This window comes from Parasteatoda tepidariorum, chromosome 8, assembly GCF_982258835.1.
Source record: "Parasteatoda tepidariorum strain Cologne lab strain chromosome 8, Ptep-v5.0, whole genome shotgun sequence".
In the NCBI taxonomy this organism is placed as follows: domain Eukaryota; kingdom Metazoa; phylum Arthropoda; class Arachnida; order Araneae; family Theridiidae; genus Parasteatoda; species Parasteatoda tepidariorum.
The window spans coordinates 98877994-98902607 of NC_141762.1; the positions used below are offsets into that span (position 1 = coordinate 98877994).

The following is a 24614-nucleotide window of genomic DNA, read 5'->3' on the forward strand; positions in this document are numbered from 1 at the left end:
GCGATGTTTGATGCAAAGAGCTAAGGAAAAACAATAAAGTAGAGGAGAGTCACTACAGCTATACGGGGTCGTGGAATACGTAAATGATTTTTTAAAAAAGGAAGCTCATAAGTGGCTTTTTTTTTTCTTCAAAATTTATCAATGTCTTAAGAGCAGTCTTCATTTGCAATGATTTATTAAAAGTGAAAAATTTCTTAAATAGTTATATTTGGAATTAATATTTTACATTTAAAAAATATTTCAGTTTAGCTCGTTTGCCAGGAGTTGGCACTTGGCTCCGCCTTCATCATGTGGTATCCGACGGTACTATATCCCTATTTTTGGGAGAAGGATGTGAACAATCCTGAACAAGGTTGCTATTCGGCGATCGTATGACAAAAATATTTATTTCGCAATCCTTATGTGCATTTTTTTAACATTAAATATTTCATAAATTTGGCACGATTTAAAGCTCGGAAACGTTTTTCTAATTACTCCCGCGCCGAAATAAACTCTTCGTCCAAGAAGGTGGAGCGAAGTGCCAACTTCTGGTGAACGAACTACCTAAATACAAGTGTGTAAAAATCTTTTTTTTTCCTTCCTAAAAATTCCATAGTTTTAGATTTTTATAGTTCTTGATCATTAACTTAATGTTTCAAACCTTTATGACTTTTTTCATTTTTTTCAAATAAAACTGAAAGTTTTCCGACCGAATAATTTCAGATATTTTGCAATTAAATCCACAACCTTTTTTGCTAGTAAACACATACAAAATATTAATTATTCACTACAACGCCTCCACATGCTAAAGCTCATTGTGTATTTACGTTCTAACGTCGGTTGTATTTCGTATACACCATGTAAAATATGTTGTATTTATTACTTACGTTATAATCCATGTCAAATATTTCACATTCACGTTGTATTTTCATTTATATTAATTCGAACTCTCAATGAAACACACTTTGCAATTCAAATTCACGTTGTATTTTCATTTATATTATTTCGAATTCTCAATGAAACACAGTTTGTAATTCAAATTCCCGTTGTAACGTCGTATTTTCATTTATATTATTTCGAATTCCCAATGAAATACAGTTTGTAATTCAAATTCACGTTGTAACGTTGTATTTTCATTTATATTATTTCGAATTCTCAATGAAACACACTTTGTAATTCAAATTCACGTTGTAGCGCAAGTTATATTTCATATTCGTAGAACACAAACAGATACAATTTAAAACATTTCCTTTCTGAACTCTAAAGCAAGATAAACAAAACAATAATAATTATAAACGCATATTAAGCCGGAAGATAAGTCTAAAATGCAATACTCAATAAATAGTCAACAATAAATATGTCTTACGGCATAAAATTCTGAAAATCCGATAGATATTGTTTATTTTGTACAGGATTATTTTCTGTGTTGAACAAGTTAACAGTAAGTCTTTAATCTTACTTTCATTTCCTGACGTATTCAAACAAAAGAGTAGTTTACCTTTAATCTTTTAATTGAAGTGAGATTATCATCTTGAATTCTTATCTTACAATTGTATTTAGAAACACTGGGAAACTCAAAATCAGCTATATGAGTCAGACTTTTATTGGAATAATCTAAGAAAAATTACAAATCTAGTCTTTTTTCAAATTCTTTTTTTTCTCGAAAATCACTAAAAACTAAACTTGATAGTATACAAAATGTCTAAAAGGCATGGAAACTTCTCGAAAAGTAGGCATTGGATTAAAAATCTAAAAATAGTGTTCAGCCTGCCAAGGGGCAAGGGGAACGTGGTATCAGTCCACGTTTAACTGTTCTACCGTAAAGTGCTCGATTTTGTGCGCAGGTCGTCAGCTACCACAGGAGGGGAGCCATCCCCTCTGCAGAGGTTCCAAATCGTCGTCGGATCATTCTCAGGGATGTTCCCCAGACCGCCGCCAATAGCTAATTGTGCAGATCTAGGGCGACGTAAATAAAGTATCTACTTGCCTAAAAATAGTGTGATATATTTTCAAAAAATGCATTCATCGACCATTGACCAACAGAGGGGTGTAATTGTTCTTGTTTTCCAGTGGCGCCATCTATGGCCAAGAATTCGACTTCTGCCACACCCATACGTCAAACCTGTTTATATGGTGAACCGATTCATTCATCCTCAGATCGTAATTTTTACCTGAATCAGAGAAAAATCAATCTCCAATCCAGTACCCCCAGAAGTATAGTATTGATTTGTAATGGGAACATGGAGGACTTTGCGACTCGACAGATTTAACGTGAGTCAGTCACCATTTGCTACACGGGCAGCCTTCGGCCTGCGGGATTCGAACCCACAAACACTCTCGGACATGGGTCCAGCACCCTACTGACCAGCCTATCCCGGCCTAGTATTCGAATTTGATGCAGGTTTTTACCTTTTGTTTCAGAGATAGCGCAGTAATCGCAAAAAGGGAGATATCTCGAGAAATACACGTGAGATCAAAACGATAAAAATAGATGAGTTAGATATTTTGAAACACTTTTTCAAACGACACACATCACGTCAGAGAGGTTCCGTTTACTAAATGATTTGTTCGGTCTAAAAATATATTTGTATGTTTAATTTTATAAATTAATGGTTAGTACTGGTTAATTTTGAATATGATATAATAGGCTTTTGAATAGTAAAGAGTGTAATAAAAATTTAATACTTTTATTTTGATGAGAGCACAGTATAAATCACCGCATGAAAAACAAACAAATATTTATGTTACTTTGAATAAATTTTGAAATAGGTCTTTGTTGACTTCCATCTGTGAATGTTGATAATCGATCGCTTTGGTAAATGTTCGAAATTTATACTAGGTCTAGTTAAGTGCCACTGCCCGGTATGCATTCGCCGGTAAACCCTACATCAATGTTTTCTAAAGGGTTCAGTTCCACTGCCCGGTATACATTTGCCCGGTATGCCTTGCATCATTGCTTTTTTAAGGTCAAGTGCCACTGCCCAGTACGCATTCAACCGGTACTCCGAACATTAATGTTTCTCCAAATCTATCCTCAACAGATATTAAAATATCGAATAAATATAATAATATCAACGAATAAATTAACATCAAATCGGAAATAACAAATATTTCGGACATTCACCAAAGCGACTATCTGATTGTTGACATTCACCGGTGAAAGTCTACATTCTCTTGAATTCGGTTATTAATGGTAACATTTATACGTCATTACCTAAAGAACGTGTAAAAATTCCTAGTCCCACAGAAAAGCACATTTTTCAAAATTTTTTTAATTTTTTTAAAAGACAAAACTAGGCAAGGTGCCAGATTAAACAAGAGGTTTCTAAATAAAATAAAAAAATTAATAAATGAATCACATGATTATGAATTGATTTTTTTCGCGTCTTCTAGTTAATGACATGAAAATAAAAAATTTTTAAATTTTGAAAGTTTTTTAATTTTTTGCAGCTTTCTAACGCACATTTAAAATAATTAAACATTTATAAACCGGTAAAGGAAATCAAAATTGTTCCAAATTTAATTTAAATGTCATTAACTTTTAACTATTATTCCATCAAAAAGATATTAATCCTGTAAATTGAATGAAAATTGGATAGCATTTAAGATTAAATCACTTCTTATACTTTCTTGCAAAACATCTTAATGGTTTTTATGTTTTTTTTTATTTGAAGGATTCTTTCCTTATTAAAATGGAAATGGCGTTCCCTCCGAAATATCAGTTATTATTGTTCCATTTGGCGGAAAAAAAAACTCATATTGCATGCACAGTTGAGTAAATACAATGAACAAAACTGTCACAATATTAATATTAGTTAAAAACTCAAAACTTTTAGTGGCAAAGCTAATATACTATCATAATTATTTTGTTAATGTCTTAAGACTTAATTTCCTTATTTTCATTCGCAGACATTGCTTAAATTTAAGATTTACTGTTTATTGCTAATTAAACTGATGAGAATAATAATTGATGAGAATTTCAATATTCTTAGGATTTGTATTTTAATTCAATAAATTTTTCGAAAATATTTTTTATTTTATTTTATTCCCACTAATGAACTTGAGATTCTCGAACTAACATAACAAGCATATATTGAACGGTTATAAAATAAAATATAATATAAAATAAAATAACCTTATCTAATTACATTTATTAAAAAATCAGAACAATATTTCAAATTAAAATGCGGTTTTTTCTTTCAAGAATTTTTTTTTTCAATAAGTTTAAAATAATTCTTGAATAAATGAGCAAAAAGAATTACATTTGAGAATTCAACTTTGATGTGGCATATTTTTTTCTGAATAGAATGTGTTCATTTTTAGGATACCATACAGAGCATTGCACTTCTCGAAACAAAATAATTTGAAATGCCTTTTTTTTAATGCTCTAATATTCTTTTATTTTCCTTCCTTGCTATTTTTTTTTTAACAATAGAGTGAAATCGAAGCTTTTATGAAACGAAATTTGTATGAATCATTTGAATATAATCTTAAAATCAAATGTTTCTAAATTGTTTTAAATTAAAACTTTGAAACAAACTCACACTTGAAAAAAAAAATTTTTTTTTAAATATGCAGTGACATATATCAGTTTAAAAAATGCAATGCATTGGGCTGTGCCAAATTATTAATCTTTATTTAAATTTTATAATTGTCATTTACTTTATATTTTATAATTGTCATTTACTTAATATTTTATATTTTCATTTACTTTATATTTAATAATTATCATTTACTTAATATTTTTTGTAATTTTCATTTACTTTATATTTTATAATTGTCATTTGTCCCGCAGTGGACTAATCGTTAAGACCCGGTTCCCAGCAGATCACCGAAGTCAAGGATCACTGGCTGCGGTCAGTGTGCGGATGGGTGACCGTTTGAATCAGTCTTCTTAGGGACCGAGGTTGTGCGGTATTAGTCCTCGATAAACTGTTCTACCGTTAAGTGCTCAACTTCGCGTGCAGGTCGTCGAGTTATTGAAGCGGGGGATCAAAATTGTGATGGCATGTCTTCGAATCATCCTCAGGGATGTTTCCCAGACCACGGCGCAAATAACCAATTGTGCAGCTCTAGTGCGACGTAAATGAACTACAACATACTAAAACATACATTTACATACATACTACAACATACATTTACTTTATATTTTATAAATGTCATTTACTTTAAATTTTATCGTTAACGCTTCTCAGAAGTTATATTTACCCGATGTATGGCTTTTAATGGAAAATTTGATAATATTGTGATTCCGAACTCAACTCAAAAAACAACGGAATTAAGAGTCTAGTATCAGTATATGTTAAGCTGTTGTAAAATATAGAATGAAACTTACAGTGGTCGGAAAAACTAATTTTTTTTGTAGTTTACTAAAACTACTTTGCTACAAGTGTAGTTAACTGTAACTACATTATTTTTTTTAATGTAATGACTACAAACTACTTTCGAAATGTAGTGACTACTTCATTACTTAAAAGAACCAAACTTTGATGGAACTTTGTTATTTATAAATATTTATTCATGTTTACATGAGGCTGTTTGTTATCCCAAAAATTTTTTTTTTTTTAAATTTGTCCATTTTGACCAGCGATGGTTGAGGGTGCTTTCCAATCAAAGGAATCAAATCGATGCTAGTCGATACGAGCTCCGCATCCGGCTTGCACCGACCACAGTGCTGACGTGAAATATCCTTAGTGGTAGACGGATCATGGGTTAGAGTTCCCTTTTCTAACCGTGGAACGTCCTCGTAGTCTTCCTCTCCATGTAACGCAAATGTGGGTTAGTTCCATCAAAAAGTCCTCCACGAAGACAAAATTTCTCCCAATACTTCATCCAGAAGTTCCGTTGTCTTCTGGATTGTGTTTAAAATTAAAAGGCTACTTAGTTGAACATTAGTAGTCGTAAGCCAAAATTTAGTCGGCTGTTTAACAACGGTTATAAAATAAAGAAATTTGTTCTTTTAACATTCAACATTTTATGCCTGTTTTGACAGCGAATATTTAATTTAAGAATTGCGAAATCGTCAAACATTTGCAATTTTTTTATTGTTTAATTGCTTATTGCTCTTTTAATTTCTCTAAGAAATTAAGCACATTGGAAACACGTTCCCTTCCCTTTAAGTAACATCAATGTTTCAAGAGTGTGCATTAGCATGTGAAAGTCTGACTGAAGTGATTAAATATTGATTTTTGCATCGATTATGACTAGTGTAACGTATCAAGCTATATTAAAACAATTCTTTGTATTATTAAAAACGCATTTATTTAACACCACAACAAATATAGTAACGGCATAATTACCCGTATCTGGTTAATAATAAACTTACAAAAAAACATAGAAAGATCCGTAACGGGTTAGTATAAACTTCAAATTTAAAATCCAAAACTACTCTCCAAAATATCAACAACTCTCTGTTGTTCTAATTTTATCGTCTGCTTCTTTTTATTATTATGTCTTAATGTGTTTAGTTTATTTTATTCATGCTTTTGCCAGCCAATTATTTTTTTACATTTTTAGACTTTATACTAGTATCTACTATAATATCGATATGTATCGATTATGACTCGTTTAAATATTAGTACAACTGCAGCCAATGTATCATTTTTATTGCATCCACTGACGAACCTGCGAAGATTTGTACACATCAAATTCGAAAATTAAGTTGCTTTGGAGCAGTGTTTCCTTACTAAACTAGCGTTAAAAGTAGTTGCCAGGAATCGCTACAAACTACTGCTTTTTTGTACAGCACTACTTTTTTTAAAAAGTAGTACGCTACACTACACACTACGAAACAACGTAGTGACTACAGTAGTTTCACTACTGGTATTGCGTTACTTCGGATCACTGAGATTACGTTATTCAACGAAATCGTTTTACTGTAAGTCCGACTGTAAGACGATGGTGTTTTACCTGATGTTACTTTTTATACCTTTTTTTACTGTATTTTTGACACTTTTATTTTTGGTTAATTTTACTCTTCCAGATGTTTTAAGTGCTTTTGACTTGTTTTTAAGAATTCTGGTTCTCATCAAGATCCCTTTGATCTTTTTTTCTTAAGCCGGACACTCGGACTGGTTGCTGTTCCGGTGTCTTTCCCTTCCACGGAGAACTTTCTGTCATTGGTGACCGCTTTTGTGATAGCCATACACTTTGATGCCTGGCTCCGAAATTTTATATTGGCTTTAACTATAAATCTCTTTTGGAATTATTATGATTGATTTTAAATTTTATAAAACTCGCTGGAGATGCTGAACTATATGTTCTAGCACGGGCACATTTTGCGTTTATTTATCCACCACGTATTTTTTACTTTCCCACATGGTTTAAAATACCTGATTTATTGCTTTAAATTTACACGTCATCGATATTGTGATATTTTTCCAATGTGTATCAATCTTAGTTTTAATTTTACGTTACAGTAATTTTGTAGTGATTGGTTCTCACGTGACAACGGTTCAATCCGAAAACTCCTCCGGGGGTAGGTTGGTCACGATTAATCGCACAGTTAGTCCGGCGGAACGTAACTGCAACTCATGATCCGTTAATTACTTAATCAAATCGAGTTAAATATTAAGAGTGCTTTGTAGTGACCATTCTTCGAGTGCATATTTAAAATATTTGCTAAAAACTAAATAAAAAAAACGTACACAAAAGAGCTTTTTAATTTTTAATTCGGAAAAAAAAAATTATCGGAATGTAATGAATTACTTCACTAGTGAGGAAAGCGAAGCTAAAAACATCTGTTTTATTTCTAAAGGAAAAAAAAAGTAATTGAAAGATATTTATTTGAAATATTTCTACGTTCCAACTAGAAATCAAACTGGTTTTGATGTTTTTCAATCCGCTTTCCTCAACAGTGTTTCAAACAGATTTCAATAGAGTTTTTTCTCGCTTGAATCTTAAAATTCAACCTCTATATTTTATTAACGTTTGACAGCAGTGTAAAAATACAAACCCAGCTGAAATAGCTAAGATTCGAACTAGAATGGGTCAGATGCAAGTCTGTAAACTGTCCGTTTGAAGTATTTGTTCTAAAATAGCTATTAAATGTGAAACCTATTTATAAATGACTAGCAATCTTAGAAACTGTTCTCAGAGCCTTTGATAAAAATAATTTCAATTTTTTTTTGGTTATTCATTAGGGATTCATTAGGGATTTGCACAATTTTAATATTCAACTTCGTAGACTTGTAATTTTGAAACCAACCCAGAAAAATTTAGAAATCTTGTATCAAGCATTGTGACAATCTTGTCTTTAGGGATTTGGTACTTACTTAAAGGATGTTATGATTTATAAATTAAAACAATTAGATTAAATAATTACATTTATTTAAATAGTATTTTAAGACCATCCGGCAACTGTAAAATAATTTCTTTTTTACCTTTTATATGAATTCTAGCTCAATCACGCATAACATTATCACAAAATCCTGCATTTGTGTTACACGGGGAGGAAAACCACGAAAAAACTTACGATGGTTAGATAAAAGGTAAAAGGACTTTTACCAATAATCCGTTTATTAGGAATATTTAATATCAGCACTTTGATTTGATCTAAGATTAGGGGGTAGTATAAATATCTATCAGTCATCTCTGGGATTCGAACTTGAGTCCCCTCTTTTAAGGCGACCACTCTCCATCCCGGCTGCGTAATATTTCATTTTTCAATGAAAGATAGAAAAATATTAAAAATCATCCAAGGTTGTTAGACATTTCACAATAAAGTGTTTACTTGAAGTTTGTTTAAAAAAAGCATGTTGGAGCAAGAAAAGTGCATTATTTTAAGTATCGTTCTTTGCTTTATAGCAAAAGTGGGTGCATTTGCAAAAGTATTTGTTTCTACAGAATTTAGAAGAAAAAAATCGTTGTTTGGAGAAGGTGGCCTATGAGTAAAGGGCGGGGCCGGTCTCCAAATTTACTTTCTGGGATGGTGTGTAAAAGAATTCCCAACATCGCGCATCACTGATGGCCGGAAATGACGTGTTGCCAAACCGAAAAAGAGAATTCTTCAAGACGCTCACCTTGATTCTCGTTTCTCTTTTCAAATCGCCCCACATCTTCTTTTTTTCTTATCGTCACGCACTTCTGCACCTTTTATAACCTCTGTTAAATGCTTTCCTTATCAGTTTGATTACTTTTTCTTAAGTTCGAGTGCGGCACGCAAATGACTCTCCTCCTGGTTCTTCTTCTCTGAAACTTATTTCGAATCCGTATCGTGCTCTCCATGGAACAAAACTTATCGGAAAACTACTTGGCGCTCTTGTAATTAAAGCAATTGATGGCCTACTGCAAAAGCGGATTGTTGACTCTAAGATAAAGATCGTTTGAAGAACTAAAAAGGTTTGTTAAATTGAGGCTGTACGAAATTCCATTTTTAAAGATCGTTTGCGTTTGTTTTGGAACTGAAAGAAATAGTGGATTGTAGCAGACGACTATAAGAAGTGCAGAATTTCGTAACTGAAAATAATGCTGCCAATTTTGGCGTGGTCTGTGCTTTGTGCTTTATGTGACAGTGCACTAGGAGTGATTAATTTTGAAGGATCTCAAAGGAATGCTACTTCGGGATTAATAATTTTAGGTGGTGCCGAAATCGAACGCAGTGAAACAAGGAGGCAGCAATATCCGGTAAGTAAATGATTTAAGCTGGCGGGATTCTCAAATCTCTTTGGCTATGATAACCTAAATGATGAAGCTTCTTTTTTTTTGACGGAACTTCAAACATTACATTTATTCGCATTTGAGAGTTTATTAAACCTAAGATTGAAACTTTTCATCAACAGTAGTTTTAAAATTTGGTTTTGTGTTAAACAGTTGAATTCGGAGGTATGCAGAGGTTTCTAGTCTAGCTTTAGATTTGGTTTATGTGCGAACCGAAAATGGATAAAATAAGTTGAATTAGGGTCTTTGTTAAAACAAAAACTTAAACAAAAAATAATAAAAATATGGAAGAAAAAAAACTGTCATGAGCGTTGAAACTATACAGGTGTAATAAATTAAGAGAATTTGCAGACGTGGTCGATTATCTCAAGAAATATTAGACCGATTTTTAACGTAACTTGATATGTACATACATTGATACAATACAAAACAAATTATGATTCAACAATTGTAATACACATGCATGATCGTGCGTAACACTCGTTGGAGTCTGAAGGTATGAAATTGCCACAGGAAATGATAAACTGCCTTATTTCAAGTATGACATCCGGCTGCAAGACTTGTATCTCAGTAAGAGGGGACCATACTCCTATTGTGCAACCGCTGTTTCGTACCTTCCGACTCCAACGAGTGTTACTCACGATCATGCGTGTGTATTACAATTGTTGAATCATAATTTGTTTTGTATTGTATCAATGTATGTACAGATCAAGTTACGTTAAAAATCGGTCTTCTAGTTCTAGAGATAATCGACCCAGTCTGAAAATTCTCTTAATTTATTACACCAGCGTAGATTATCAAGGAAATATTGTTGAATTATTTATTTCATTTTAAATTGAAAAGTTAAACGAATAATCCAATGCAACTTATTATTCTTAAAATATTTTTTTTCTCAATGCATCGTTCTTAGAAACTATCTCTGTTATTGTTACTATTTTGTTATTTCTTTTTTCAATTGCATTTTGCTAATAAGCGAAATAATAAATAGATGATAGATTATTAATTGGATATAAGTATAATTATAAATTTCAACAATCATTAGCCAGTTCGTACTTAGCGTTCTTTTAAAAGAACAGTTATTTCTTCAAAAAAAGAGTAAAATATGCATTTGGATTTTTACTTACATATATTTTACCAGTTATATACCAGCGATTGTAACTTTTCTATAAGATTATCTAAACAAGGAATTTGACGCAGATATCCATATACCTCTGCTTCTCTTTTTTGGCACAATTACATTCAACAAATTTTTAAAGATTTTTCAAGAAAGTTTTTCACTTTTTTTTTTGTCTTGGGGGAGGGGCAATCATTCTAAGTGCCTAAAAGAGAATAATAGTTATTTATTCAAATAAAAAAGTACTTAAAATTCTTTTTAGCAATGTCTTTCTATTATTTTTTATCAAGAATGATTATAGTTTTAAAATACAGCTTTAATAAATAAAAAAATGAAAATGTATATCATGGATATAATTACAATAGAAATGACAAAAAATAATACTTTTATCAATTTAAAATACAAAATTTTTTAAAATAAAAGAGACTTTTCTTCAAAATAATCCATACATTTCACGCAGAACAGATTATATTATAAAACAAAGGATTTAACAATAGAAGTTGAAAGATCTAATTTAAAAATTAATTTAAATGAGAAACCAAAAAGCAAAGCAATTTAAATTCACAATAAGTTTTGGTGTTGGGTCGGCAGTCTTAATTTTACTAAAAAAAAGTAGTTTTTCAGGTTCAGGGTTGTTTTCTCACTGCTCTATAGAGTAATCGAGATAATTACGCTTTTGTTCTTCGGTCAACGCAATTAAAGATATCGACGAATTGTTCGAATTTCAAATTATATGTAGCAATTATTATGTATAGTTCCCGGTAAATAAATATATCACTCTAATTTTTTTTCCTTCTAATAATAGAATTAAACTTAAAAACCTGACTCTAAAAAACTTTTGACTCACGTAGAAGAAATTATTCTATAGGTCTATTCATCTTTACTTCACTATTTGGAACGATTTTTCTAAATTTATAATTTCTAAGAGTTTTTAAAAAATTTCATAAATTTTATTTTTAAAACTAGACCTGTTTGTTTCCGAAAAGTTTCAGTTCAAAATAAACAAGGCAGAAGGAACATAGATTTATACAGTACCTGGCCATATTATTCGACGCACTATAAGATTCTTTGTAAAATCTTAATTATCAGATGATACTATACAGCTTTATTGTTTTTATGTGAATGAAACCGGTTTGCACTTGTTTACATTCGTGTATCCATTGGTTAAATTAGACATAATATATAATATAAATTCGACGATAGGATAGATTATACGATATATTATACAAATATAGACTATTTATTATATCAAATATTATATTAGTATATTTATTAAAAAATTTGATTAATTTTTTAAACGCGCAGTAGTGTTTTAATAATGACATGTTTTGCACGAGTTTCATGCAATACTTTTATATTCAAACATACATGTAATGGGTTTTTATTTAGGAGATTTTTTTATATATTTCCCATTTGTATTTATTTTTAACGTATTGCATTACAATGTTAACCAATTGATACACGAACGTAAACAAGTGCAAACCGGTTTCATCGCGTCAGAACAGTAAAGCTGTATAGAGTATCACCTGATAATTAAGATTTTACATAGAATTTCATAGTGAGTCTAATAATATGGCCAGGGACTGTTGTAATTGCACATAGTAGATTTATGGTGTCTAACTGAGCTCTTTTTTTTTAAAAGCAATAATTTTTAGGAAAAACATATTATTAGGAAAATGTAGTAAGTAACCAAAATTATTTAAATTAGTCACACAATTTTAAAAAATTTGAAAAATGTGACAAAAAAATGTACAAATTTTTAAGTTAGCACAGCTCCCTCTATTCTAATCCACAAAATTCAATTTCCTTCCCACTGTTAGAGTTCATTGTATCTTAACATCAAAGGTGGCGGCAATTACACCACAATAATAATTTATCATATTTAACTCGTATTGAACAGTCGATTTTACTATGTTCAACTCAATAGCCTTGTAATTTTAAACCTCACCCAGAATATGAGGGAACTTCAAGATCACGCATTGGGAAGCACTAGCATTCTCGGAAGCCTTTTTGATGGAACAAAATCAACATTTGCGTTGCATGAAGAGTGGAGCCACGAAACCCATCCACGGTTAGCCTGATGGCGAGAGAATTCCAACGCATGATACTATTACCACTGACTATATTTTATGTCAGCACTGTGGTTGATGCAAGCGCTGAGTGAGGGATTCATATCGACCATTCATCGCTGGGATTCGAACCCAGGGGACCTCATTGGGAGGCTAGTGCTCTATCATTTTAGCCACCTCGGCTCCTACGACAATGTTTTTTTTTCGGGCTTACGACTACTAATGTTCAACTCCGTATCCGTAGCCTTGAAATTTTGAACCCAATCCAGAAGACAAGGGAACTCCAGGATCAAGTATTGGGACAAATTTGCTTTCGAGGATGACTTTTTGATCGAATTAATTTTTTCTTTTAGTTCAGAATACTGAAAATATAGATCATAATATTATCAAAAACTTTCATCTCAATATTCTCCACTATATATATATACATATATTTGATTGATTCTTGATTGTTTATTTATTTGATTCTAACTCTTTTAAAAGGGAAGATTTAAATGATTTTTGTGAGTAGCATTTGCTTGCTTTCACGGATGATTTTTAATGTTTTTTATTGAACATAATTTTGTTTAAAAAGATAAAATAAATAAATGTAATTAAGTTTAGAATAAAGTTTCAGTGACCTTAAATTGAAATAAAATTGGTATCAATTTCTATTCCAGCTTTGTTATTCTGAAAATACATCAACTTTAACTGAGTAGATGTTTTAAAGCTATGTATCTCTTTAAAATTGGCGAGAATTCGGTAATTTTTTATTTTAAAAAATGATTTTTTTAAAAATATTGTGGTCTAAATGTTATGTAACTTCGTCGCATCTAAAGGTATTTCCGAAATTAAATGCAAGTATTTTTATTAGTTTTCATTAAAAAAATATCCCGGTGTAGTTTTAGAAATGCAAATAAATCTCAATTTTTCTTTAAAAATAATGAAACAATAACACGATTTAATTTATAAAAATGTTTATAATACAATTTTGGTTTTTTTCCTCGTGGTAAATTACGCGTTCATGATTAACTACGCGATTATCATTTTTCATAATTTATGTTACCATTTCATGAATTTTCGCCGTTGAACACCAATTTACTCAATAAATATACATCTTTTATTTTTTTTAAAAAAAAACTTGAATCTAAAGGACAAGAGAACACCTTTTCAAAGAAAAAAGCCACATTCACCTTCAAGAAGAATTCTTTTAAGTGAAACAAATCAGTATTTGAACAAAATGGAGATAAAAACCACGAAAACCTCTCATGGTTAACCCAATGCCAAAGGAGCTCTGATATATTTCTACGAAAGTAGAATTTGCATCAGCGCGGAAATCTCTGCTAACGGGGAGCAAAATAAATTTTAACTATCGATCGCTGTGTTTCATTCAATTAATCTTAATCTGTCTTAATTTTTTAATTAATGAACCAATTAATAAATTAAATTAAGCGATTAAATTAAGCAAACTTAATCTGCCTCCGCTGAGCCATGCCAATATTTTTGAAAAGTTTTATTAATCAGTTTTATCAAACATATTAGTAAGCTTACCATTTGGGATTTAACGCTTAATACCTTTAGCGTGCGCACGCATCCTAAAGATTGTTCATGAGCCTCCTCTTATTTACAATGTAAAAACAAGTAATATCAAAACAAAACAAAAAATTAAAAGTCAATTCCTACTTAGATCAACAAAGAAATTTTTTTTCATTTTAGTTACTTTTTATTAAATAATTAAAAAATTTCCCTCCCATATAAAACAAAAATTAATTAATTAAATTCAATAAATGAATTAATATTTGAAAAAACTGTATTAACATCTAGTGCTATAAGTTTATAAAAAATCTATTTGTACTTGAGTTGAGGAATAAAAACTATTTTATTAACGATTGAAAATGTGAACAAGATAATAGGGGGAGTGTGAATTAATAGTACGAATTGAAATTAATTAATTTTAACCAGAAGAGCACAACTTTTCGATTATTCCCTAAATTATTAAACCGCTATTAAAACACTACTAATCCATTATGTTTTATAGTCCAAACTGATGGAATCACGAACAAAAAGTCTATGATTAAAGAGTTAACGTCCTAACACCTTAAAGAGTTAACATGTAAGAGTTAATTATTATAATCTTAAATTACATTAATATTATTTAGTTTTTCGTTTTAATTCAAAGGGTGTGAAATGTTTAAGTTAATTACCAAAAAATTAAGCTCGTATGATAAAGAACGTCTAGATAAATTATTCTAGATAATTAACATTTTCACTTGAAATTGGATCTAACTCTTTTAAGTTCGTTCATTAAGATTAATTCTCGTTGTGTAAGAAAAGTAATAGTAAAAGTAAACATTGACTGGCTCAGTTTTCAAAAACATAACTGTATCAATCATTGTATTTGCAGTAAATCCTGCAGTTTTTGAGGAATTAAATTCTGGCCAAGAAAAATAAGAAAATAATCTCTAATTTAAGAGCCTTAAAAGCAAATTAAGGATTTAAATTTACGTCTTGCATATAAGAAAAAGTATAGTACTGTAGTGTATCTACCACTACAGAATTATAATTCAAATTCACTAATATATAAGACATGTTAACTCGATTCTATGATGGGGTACCTTTTCATATATGAAGGTTGACATTGTCGATTGCTCCTTTCCCCGCATGTACCTAGGATTAATTTTAACTTTTTATTCTTTTATTCTATTGCAGTAAATAGTAATCCAAGTTACTTAGAAATGTTTGGAAAATACATAATATGTTTTGCTATTAATATAATTTTTTTGTGAATGAATTTTATTATACATAAAAGTACTCATCCAATGGACCTAGTATGTATAAGTGAAATATAATTCTGCGCAAGTGACGTAATGTAGGTATCTCGATCCTGATTGGTTGTTGAAACGTGGCATATGCTCACGTCAGCAACTGTTCTTTCCATTCTGTTTCGAGTAACTTAAGTCCATCAAGTATCAGCTCTCTTAAGAGACACATTCTATATTCTTACACAAAGATTCTTTAGCAACGATTTCAATTATTTCACAATATATTTCTTACTTAACACAAAGACAGGTACGAAGCCATGTGGACCATAAGTAAACTAATTATGCATAGAAGTTGCCAGGTATACAAAACAAAAATATATCGCGGTTACAATAAAATGCATAGACAAATAATAAATGTAATTCAAGTAAGAGACGCAGACGAGAAAGAATTATATTTCAACAAATCTGGTATGCTATACGACGCTGTATTTAATTTACTTCACGTTAATTAACTTTCTAACTTATGCGGAGAAATTTAGTTCACCTTTAACACACCAATTTGCTTATAAACAATCAGCTGGAGCTGATGTCATAGGTTACATGTGTGGGCATCCATTTTTTTTTCTGCTTGAAGTACAAGTACCCAATTAAGACATTTTCAAGGTAGCTTTCAAAAGCTAATTCGATCAAACCTATCATTTCCTATTCCGCAGGGCTCGAAAAAACTCAGAAATTTAACCCGTCCCCGAGGACGGCTTGTCCAACAATGCACCCGTCCTCCGTTGAAACTAACCCGTCGCTTTTAAATAAATAAAAATATAATTTTCTCCTATTTATTACAAACATTTATAGAAATTGCACAATGAATTAGTCGTTACTATGATAACATTATACAGTAATACAAAAAATACTAGGTTACTAATAGTAACCTAGTATTTCTTTTCTGAAATGATTTAAATGACAAGCGTCAAGTTATCTGGAATGTCACGTTATCCGAGGGTACTGCGTTTTTTAAATGAATCAAATGTGACGTTTGCCAGTTCCACAATCAAGCCAATGATTTACAGAGGTTTCTGAACAGAAATCTGAAAGGGGTTTTCCATTTAGGTAGATGTTCATAGTTGCTTTTAAAGCTTCTTGTTTAAGACCAGTACGTATTGTGTTTTTTTGTAAGTTTATTACTGCAAAGCTCCTTTCAACAGCTGCAGTACTCCCAGACAGAGAAAACATCAATATATGCGCAGTATGTTGCTGTATTGTGGATCATTTTGCTGCCTTGTAAATTACAAGACTCTTGTAAGATAACAAAAATTGAAAATGTATCACGAACATTAACGAGAAAATGGCCGTCGGCGCGGACGTCGGATTCGAGAAATTCGTTGTCCGCGGAGAATTTTTAACCGTCGAAGACGGGCGGACGGGCTGTTTTTCGAGCCCTGCCTATTCCTATTGAAAGTTGTGCGCTTTGGTTTGAAATAGGAATATTTAAGTAGGTTTATTCAACAATGTTTTCCTTTTGTAATTAGTTTATGTAATTTAATTTTGTGTTTTGTTTTCGCATTTCTTTTCTCTCTTCCATAATTTTTTGCAAAACCTTTAGGGTACAGAGAGTGAGCAATTTTTAGACATCTGTCGTGCTCTCTCCATAGAAAAGGTTTTGTGTTTTTATCACTTCCGGAGCTGGTACCCCCTAATGACGTCAGCTTCGGTTATCATTTTTATATTTTCATAATTTTCATTGTTTTCGTCGTTAAAGTTTTCCATCAGTAAAGGCACACGTTAAACTGAAACTACTTACTATAATCGGCTAAATAATTTAGACATAAATTAAATAATTTAAGGAACGCTTCAAATTAGATTGAAATAAATAAAAAAATTTTTAAAAATCTTTAAAATAGCAATTTTTGATGATTTCTTAATGACAAAATGTTTCAATTTAAAAAGAAAATTAAGTATTCACCAATTTTAAGAAGCAATATTTTAAATGAGCAATACTTAACCAGAATAGCCAATTTTATCTTATTAAATTAACTATATTTATACCTGAGGTGTGAAAAAGAAAAGAAAAACCAATTTAAAGATAAAACAAGTAAAAAAAAATTATAGTCAATTCCTTCTTAGGTCAACAAAGAAAAATTTTATTTCAGTTACTTTTTATTAAATAATTAAATTTTTTTCACCCATATAAAATTAAAATTAATTAATTAAATTTAATTAACGAATTAATATTTGAAAAAACTGTATTAACATCAAGTTTAAAAAAATGTAATGTTCTTTACTAACTTCATGTGACACAGCCAATATAAAATAATTAAAACTTTAAATGTGAGCAATAAACTATTTTTTTGCTCAAATAGAGCTATAAGTTAGAAATCGTCACTGATGTTATCTTTAAAATATGTGATTAATAAGAAATTGAATAATAATTGAATAAATGAAGGAATTGAATAATAAGAAAAGAAATATTGCTTGTAGTACTTAGTTTTTAAAAGCTACTAAATTTTATCAAAACTAGTGAACTAATATAATTTATTTTTTAGAAAAGTTCCATTGATAGAAACTAAATGATATAAGATTTTTTTGAGGAACTTTCTTTTCTCTCTGTTTGCTAGTTAGATTTAAATTAAAGTTCTTTGATTTTGTTGGTTAATTATACGCATCGAGGTTTTCTTCGTCCCATCAAAAGTAATAAATGAAAAAAAGTATTAGTTCTTACTTTAAATTTTTTTTTTCTATGCAATAAGTGTAGATAGGTCAGCACACTTAGATTTGAGACTAACATGTAAAATGAATGACTGATTTATTATGTGAATGCAAAGACACAATAGCTTAGCAGCTTCATTGTAATTTCGTTTCAATCATAAATAACTCGATTTATTCAGTCTGAAAATATTTCAGGTTGTTAATTAAAACGAATTTGAAGTTATTTCAGTTTGCGTTCAAATTAGCTTGAGTTATTGAAATTAAAGTCAAAAATACATGCTCTAGAATATGTTTATTATATTTTAATTTTATTTATTTTATTTTTTCTTCTCATTTTTTTATATTATATATTTTTTTATTTATTTCATTTTTTATTATTTATTTTAATTAATTAATTTATTTTTGTCATTTGTTTCATCAAAAAAGAAGTTCTGAGTACAAGAAATTTTAAAATTCAGGAAATTTTATAATGTGAATGCACCTTAAAAACACATAAATTGCATAAACGCATAAACATCATAAATTACATCATAAAGAGGTCACTTATCTTTCGAAAAAAAAAACAATATTTGATCCAATTTAAAGGATTAAATACAACTTTTTTTGAATAATACGGCACCTAAGCATAAAGTTACATGCAAGTTAACACTGGTACAAGATAATATGATTTATTAACGCTAATATTTGGAACAAAAATTTCATTTAACTTGAACACAATATTGATTAATTTATTTTATGCAAGCAAGCTTTTGAAGCTTATTGAATTTAAATTGCTTACGGGGACCGGGATAGCCTGGTTGGCAGGGCGCTGGACTCACATTTCCAAGAACGGGAGTTTGAATCCTACCAGCCGAAGACTCCCTGTGTAGTAAATCTGTCAGGTCACATAGTCCTCCATGTTCCCCCTTTTAATTATACCTGTAGGGTACTGAAGTACTGAATTGGAGATTGATCATTCTCTGGTTCAGGGTCAAAATTACGATCTGTGGATGGATGAATGAATGGATGCATGAATGGGTCCGCCCTATAAACGGGTGTGACGTATGGGTGCAGCAGAAGTCGAATTCTAGACGCAACTAGAAAACAAGAACAATCAAATCCCTTGCCTTAATGACTTACGAAAACAACAACAAACTGTTCAGGACCGTTTGGGTTCCCGGTTCCATTTCGTGAAAACGTTGAACCATTTAGGTCTTGAGACTTCTACAACTGTTCTCCTCAAAAAAGAAATGTCACTAAATAATATTTACAATTTATTCAATAAATCACTTTTATGTGAAGGAAAATTTGGGATACTTATTTAGTTATTCTTAAAAAACGATGCTATAATTATAATAATGGTTTATTTGGAAAAAACCTCAATATAGGAGATACTCGACAAGTGTATGCTGGGTAATGGCTATTAATCTGAAAAAAAATCAGTGTAGTGAATACCGGTCAGGTGTCAACCGGGCAATGGTTCTTAATCTTTATAATACAGCAGTGTATTAATTTATGAAACCACGTTACTAATAACCCTTATTCCATAAACTGGTAATTGTTATAAGAAACTGGAATTTGTTTATTATCCGAGCTACAAAAAATAAAGAAATGTTTTTATTAGAAATATCATTTTGTACTATACTTGACGTAGAAATATTATTTTGAAATTTATTTAAGTGACAAACTTGTTAGCCTTTATAAATATGAAAGCATCGCCTTAAGCGGGAAGACAAAGCAAGTACTTCTTTCCCACCTAAAATTAAATTAAATTACAATTCACTTTTAACTATTTTTTTAAGTCTGATTTTCATAAATTCTAAAAAAAATTTTTATACAATAAATTCATTATTAAAAAAAAAGTATGTCAGAGAGTTATTTTTTGACTACAACAACGCCATTGTTACTCGAAGAATTAACAAGAGAGATTCTTAAAAGAGCGATTACGTAAAGATTGTTCCTTTTTTTATTCAATTCATTTCCGCACAATATTGTTTTTGGTTTGCTCCCTTCCACGCAATATGCTTTTATAGAAATTCTAATCCAGACTCTTTTGTTTTGTGCTTGATTGTTCTGCCCATCCGTGTAGTACGTGAGCAGATGACTGAAAGAACTCGTTGAACGAATTCAACTCAAAGAACCGTTAAAGTTTGAAATAAAAGGTATACCTAATTTTAGACATCTTTTTCATTAACTCCGCATTTATGAGGGTTCGAGAAGAAAACGCTGGTGCTAGCAGTGTTGTCAGAATTTAAAATTATAAAGTAGCGATATATATATATATATATATATATATATATATATATATATATATATATATATATATATATATATATATATATATATATATATATATATATACAGTCAAACCCCGCTATAGTGAACCAAAAAAGTGAGGATATAATGAACTTTTTTCTGTCTTCGACTGATTTCCCCCCATTTTCTTTGTAATAGTTTTGAAATTTCTACTTTAAAATAAATACATATACCGATTTTTATACATATACCATCTATAGAAACTACTTTCATGTGCTCGAATAGCATGTTAGGCAGGTTTAAAAAGTGGAATAACAGAAATTCAGAAAAAAATATCTGAGAGTCAGGAAGTGTTTCCATATCTGATGTTGAGGATTGGTCATCAGCTAAAGATTACTAATTTTTATTTGTACGCAAGACGAAGAGTGATGAAAAATAACACATTTTTTGCTACTACATAATATTTTTCAGTCATTTATTTGAATTTAATGTAATAAAAGGGAGGAGTTTGGGAACCATTTGTGAAATTGCCTGCGTAACGGATATAGTGAACTCCCGGTTATAGTAAATCAAAATTTCGGTCCCTTGAAGATGCACTATAGCGGGGTTTGACTGTATATATAATATATTTCAACTAAATTAAAAAAAGAAGTTAAACTTCAATGCATTACGTTAAAAATTTTGTTAAATTCAATATTTCGTTTTAATTCGGATTAAGATCACGTGATTTATTTTTCCAGAAGATAAACGATTATTAATGGTTTGAGTTTAAGATTTTTCTCCCATCATGCTCGCCGTGCATTTTTCCATTTATATATCTTTGCGATTTCACGGGTCTACGATTTGAAACTTAGATATGGAAAGATTCTAGACTCCGAGCAGCTAAACAATTCAATAATCCAAAACTAAAACGAATGCGTTTTCAATAAAAAAAAAGTTTGTTTTAAAAAGATAAAGTAACTGCAGACTTTTTAGAATCATTTCATAATGAGAAGGAGAAAAATTATTCCAAAAAGTCGCGGGTAGCCCAAATTCGATTTTGAATAGTTGGGACTTTTAAAAGTAGCCCAATCGTCTACTTGTAACCCAATTTGGCAACATTGGTGGCTAGTTGAAATAATTCATTGTTCAAAAAATTTTTTTTTTATATGATGCGTTAAAGTTTATAATGTTTTATGTGTTAAAGAAGCAACAACTGCATCTTCGATTGTCATCGACTTTTGATCTATTCATTTAAATGGTTAAGAGTATTAGAGATCACATTAGAGATCATAAATTCATACTTAATAAAAAAAAGTTATCAAAATCAAACACATTACTATCGAGGAAGATAAAATTAGGAACTCCGATAACTACTCTATAAAACTTCAAGATTTTTTGCTTCATTGGATGTTTACAATCAAACAAGTTTTGATGTTTCCTTCATCTTCTTCATCATTGATTCTTGACGTAATTTTTTCCTCGATTAAATACTTTTACGGCCTGTAACGTGAATATATTTTTATTCCATTTTTGACAAAGGTTCTAAATATTTATTGACGGGTATTACGTATTGGAATACTCTGTATTAAAAAATGTTGAAAAATTGAATATTTATAGCTTGTATATTTATATTGAATATTTATTCCCCTGTTACAAAGTCTGAGGTCGTCTGCTGCTATGGAAACAAGAATCGCCCATTTCAGAGAGGGTAGCTCCTATTCACTCTAGGGCTAACACAGCAGACCGAAGAAAAATATTCCCTTTCTCTCGCCAACCTGAGCCAAAACCTGTCCTAAACATCAGCGACTCCACACCCCTACTTGAAATAGTTATGCCTCGCTACCGTAGTCACCGTCACAGGTCCGGGCGAATAGCTAGGGGAGTTCTTACTTTAGACAAACTATGCAGATGCTACGAGAGACTTCTCGTATTTTTGAGAAATGGTTAATAATGTATATGTAATAATGGTTAATAATGATACAATTCTATTCCAAGTTTGAATCGTTCAAATATTAGTGTCTAACTATAAAACAAATTTAACGTAGTAATATGATTTAGAATGTATTGGTACGATTTATTTTTTAATAATATTTCAATTATTATTTATTTTATTTGTGGTATAATTATATTTATGGGCTATAACTATGGTGTATGATTATGCTACAATTTGACTGTCCCAACTTGGACACTTTTCGGAACTCAAGCTTTTTAACATTTTTTTAGTACAGTTTAGTTAGCGTAAATATCCTAATTGTAACTTTGAAGAGATGGGCAGGAAAAAAAAAACAAATAAAGAACTTACCGGCAAAGTTTGAAATCGAACACTCTATAGAATGCCTAGGCATTGTATATAATGCTTAAAACTTGCCGGTAATGTATGGAACGATTTATATTTCACACATTTCCTAGGCATTCTATAGAATGCCAGATGAGAAATCGGCAAAGTATAAAATACATCTCATATTCGTTTCGTATATCACGATTTCTCTTAATAAGAAAGGCATAAATTTTGTTTCGTACAAATTTCATTTTTCTTTACGCAAAAAGAATAAATTTATTTTAATGGGATTCTCATTATTTTTTCAGAATAAAATTTTTATTTTTGAGGAATGCACATCATTTACATAATAACCTCATGAGGATGTTTTTTTTTATACTCTTGCCTAAATAGCATTTGACATTCTATAGAATGCCTAGGTATCATATACAATGCCTAGGGAAAGTATGTAATACTTTTCATATTTCATACCTTGCCTAAAAAACATCCGGCATTTTATACAATGCCCAGGAATGTGGGCCGGGATAGCCTGGTAGGTAGGGCACTGGGCCCATGTCCAAGAGTTCGTGGGTTTGATCCCCGTCGGCCGAAGTAAATAATGACTGATGCTCATTAAATCCGTCGTGCCACAAAGTCCTCCATGTTCCCCATAACATATCATACCTCTGGAGGTACTGATCCTGGGGGGTACCGTTCCCTTGTCTTCTGGATTGGTTCAAACTTACAAGGCTACGGAGTTGAACATTAGTAGTCGTAAACCCAAAATTGGGTCGTCTGTTCAACGACGGTTATAAAATAAAATAAAATGCCTAGATATTCTATAGAATGGCGGCATTTCACACTTTGCCGGTAACATGTCTACAAGCAATTTTCGCTTCTTACATCATACTCAAAGAAATAAAAAAAGTTAAAATGAAAATAGCATTTATGTAAATGAAACACTGGTTAACTCATTTACGCAAGATAGCGGTTTTGTGTTACCTTCAACGACTTTGTAACCGCTTGAGTATTCGACGACATTCCGACCGCTGCACCTAACAATTTTAGAACCTTGTCACTTTCATCCATGGGTGCCTTCCATTCTGTTTCATTTTCCTTCACCACATTTCATTGTCTGTTTCATCCTTGGCTCTTTTCATCACCATTGCACGGATCGATGCAAGTATAGAAGCTCCTCCTTGAATAAAAAGGCTTTCTCTTACTGAAGGATTCTTCTTGGCGGATGTTGTGAGCTACAAGCTGACCGGGTGAAAGTTTAATTAGAATGAATGCATATTTCATGACCTTAGATGAATGCTTATTTCACGCAACGATGAGTGGTTGCTCGTTTAACGCATAGGTTTCCTGGTCTGTGGTTGGTCAAACAATACCACCTTCTTTAAGATGGAGCCCTAGCTAATAAAAACAATTAAGGAATTTTTTTTAACCAATTGTGTTAAATAAGTATACATTAAGATTTTATTCATTGAGCTTGATTGGAAAAAATGTTATGTTTATCTAATACAATTATCGTCTGGAAGTGTACATTGAAATAATTAGAAGTTCATTTTGATATAAGTGAGACCTATTGTTGCAGATTTTGTGTTACCATCAGTTTTAAATTTTTTGTCGTAAATCATTCTAAATTAATCTATTTTCTTTAATTCATTAAAAGTGTTTTTCATTAATAAAGATAATTGATTGTGTCAAAACGTGGTTAAAAAAATATCATGTTTATAAACTTCATAACTTCGTAAATAATACAGCAGATTATGTAATTATTGGCTTACACCATCATAATTCCAATTTGCTGTTCTTCATTCTTTACGCATTATTAAATTATACATGACTTGAAAAATCTAATCACAATGATAATG

At 30.8% G+C, this 24614-nt stretch overlaps 1 protein-coding gene across 2 annotated transcripts in view; it reads left to right on the forward strand.

The window, feature by feature from the left end:
- Positions 1–445: 445 nt before the first annotated feature.
- LOC107450165 (cubilin) overlaps positions 446–24614 on the forward strand; it is a 57158-nt gene continuing 32989 nt past the window's right edge. The window contains exon 1 of one of the 2 annotated variants that reach the window (XM_087169492.1): positions 446–553. Coding sequence is in view for 1 of the 2 variants with exons in the window: in XM_087169491.1 (XP_087025617.1) it covers positions 9445–9603 (159 nt within the window). In the remaining variant the exon portion in view is untranslated. Of the gene's footprint in view, positions 554–8939; positions 9604–24614 lie in introns of those variants that run through there. The other variant, XM_087169491.1, reaches the window with a different exon arrangement.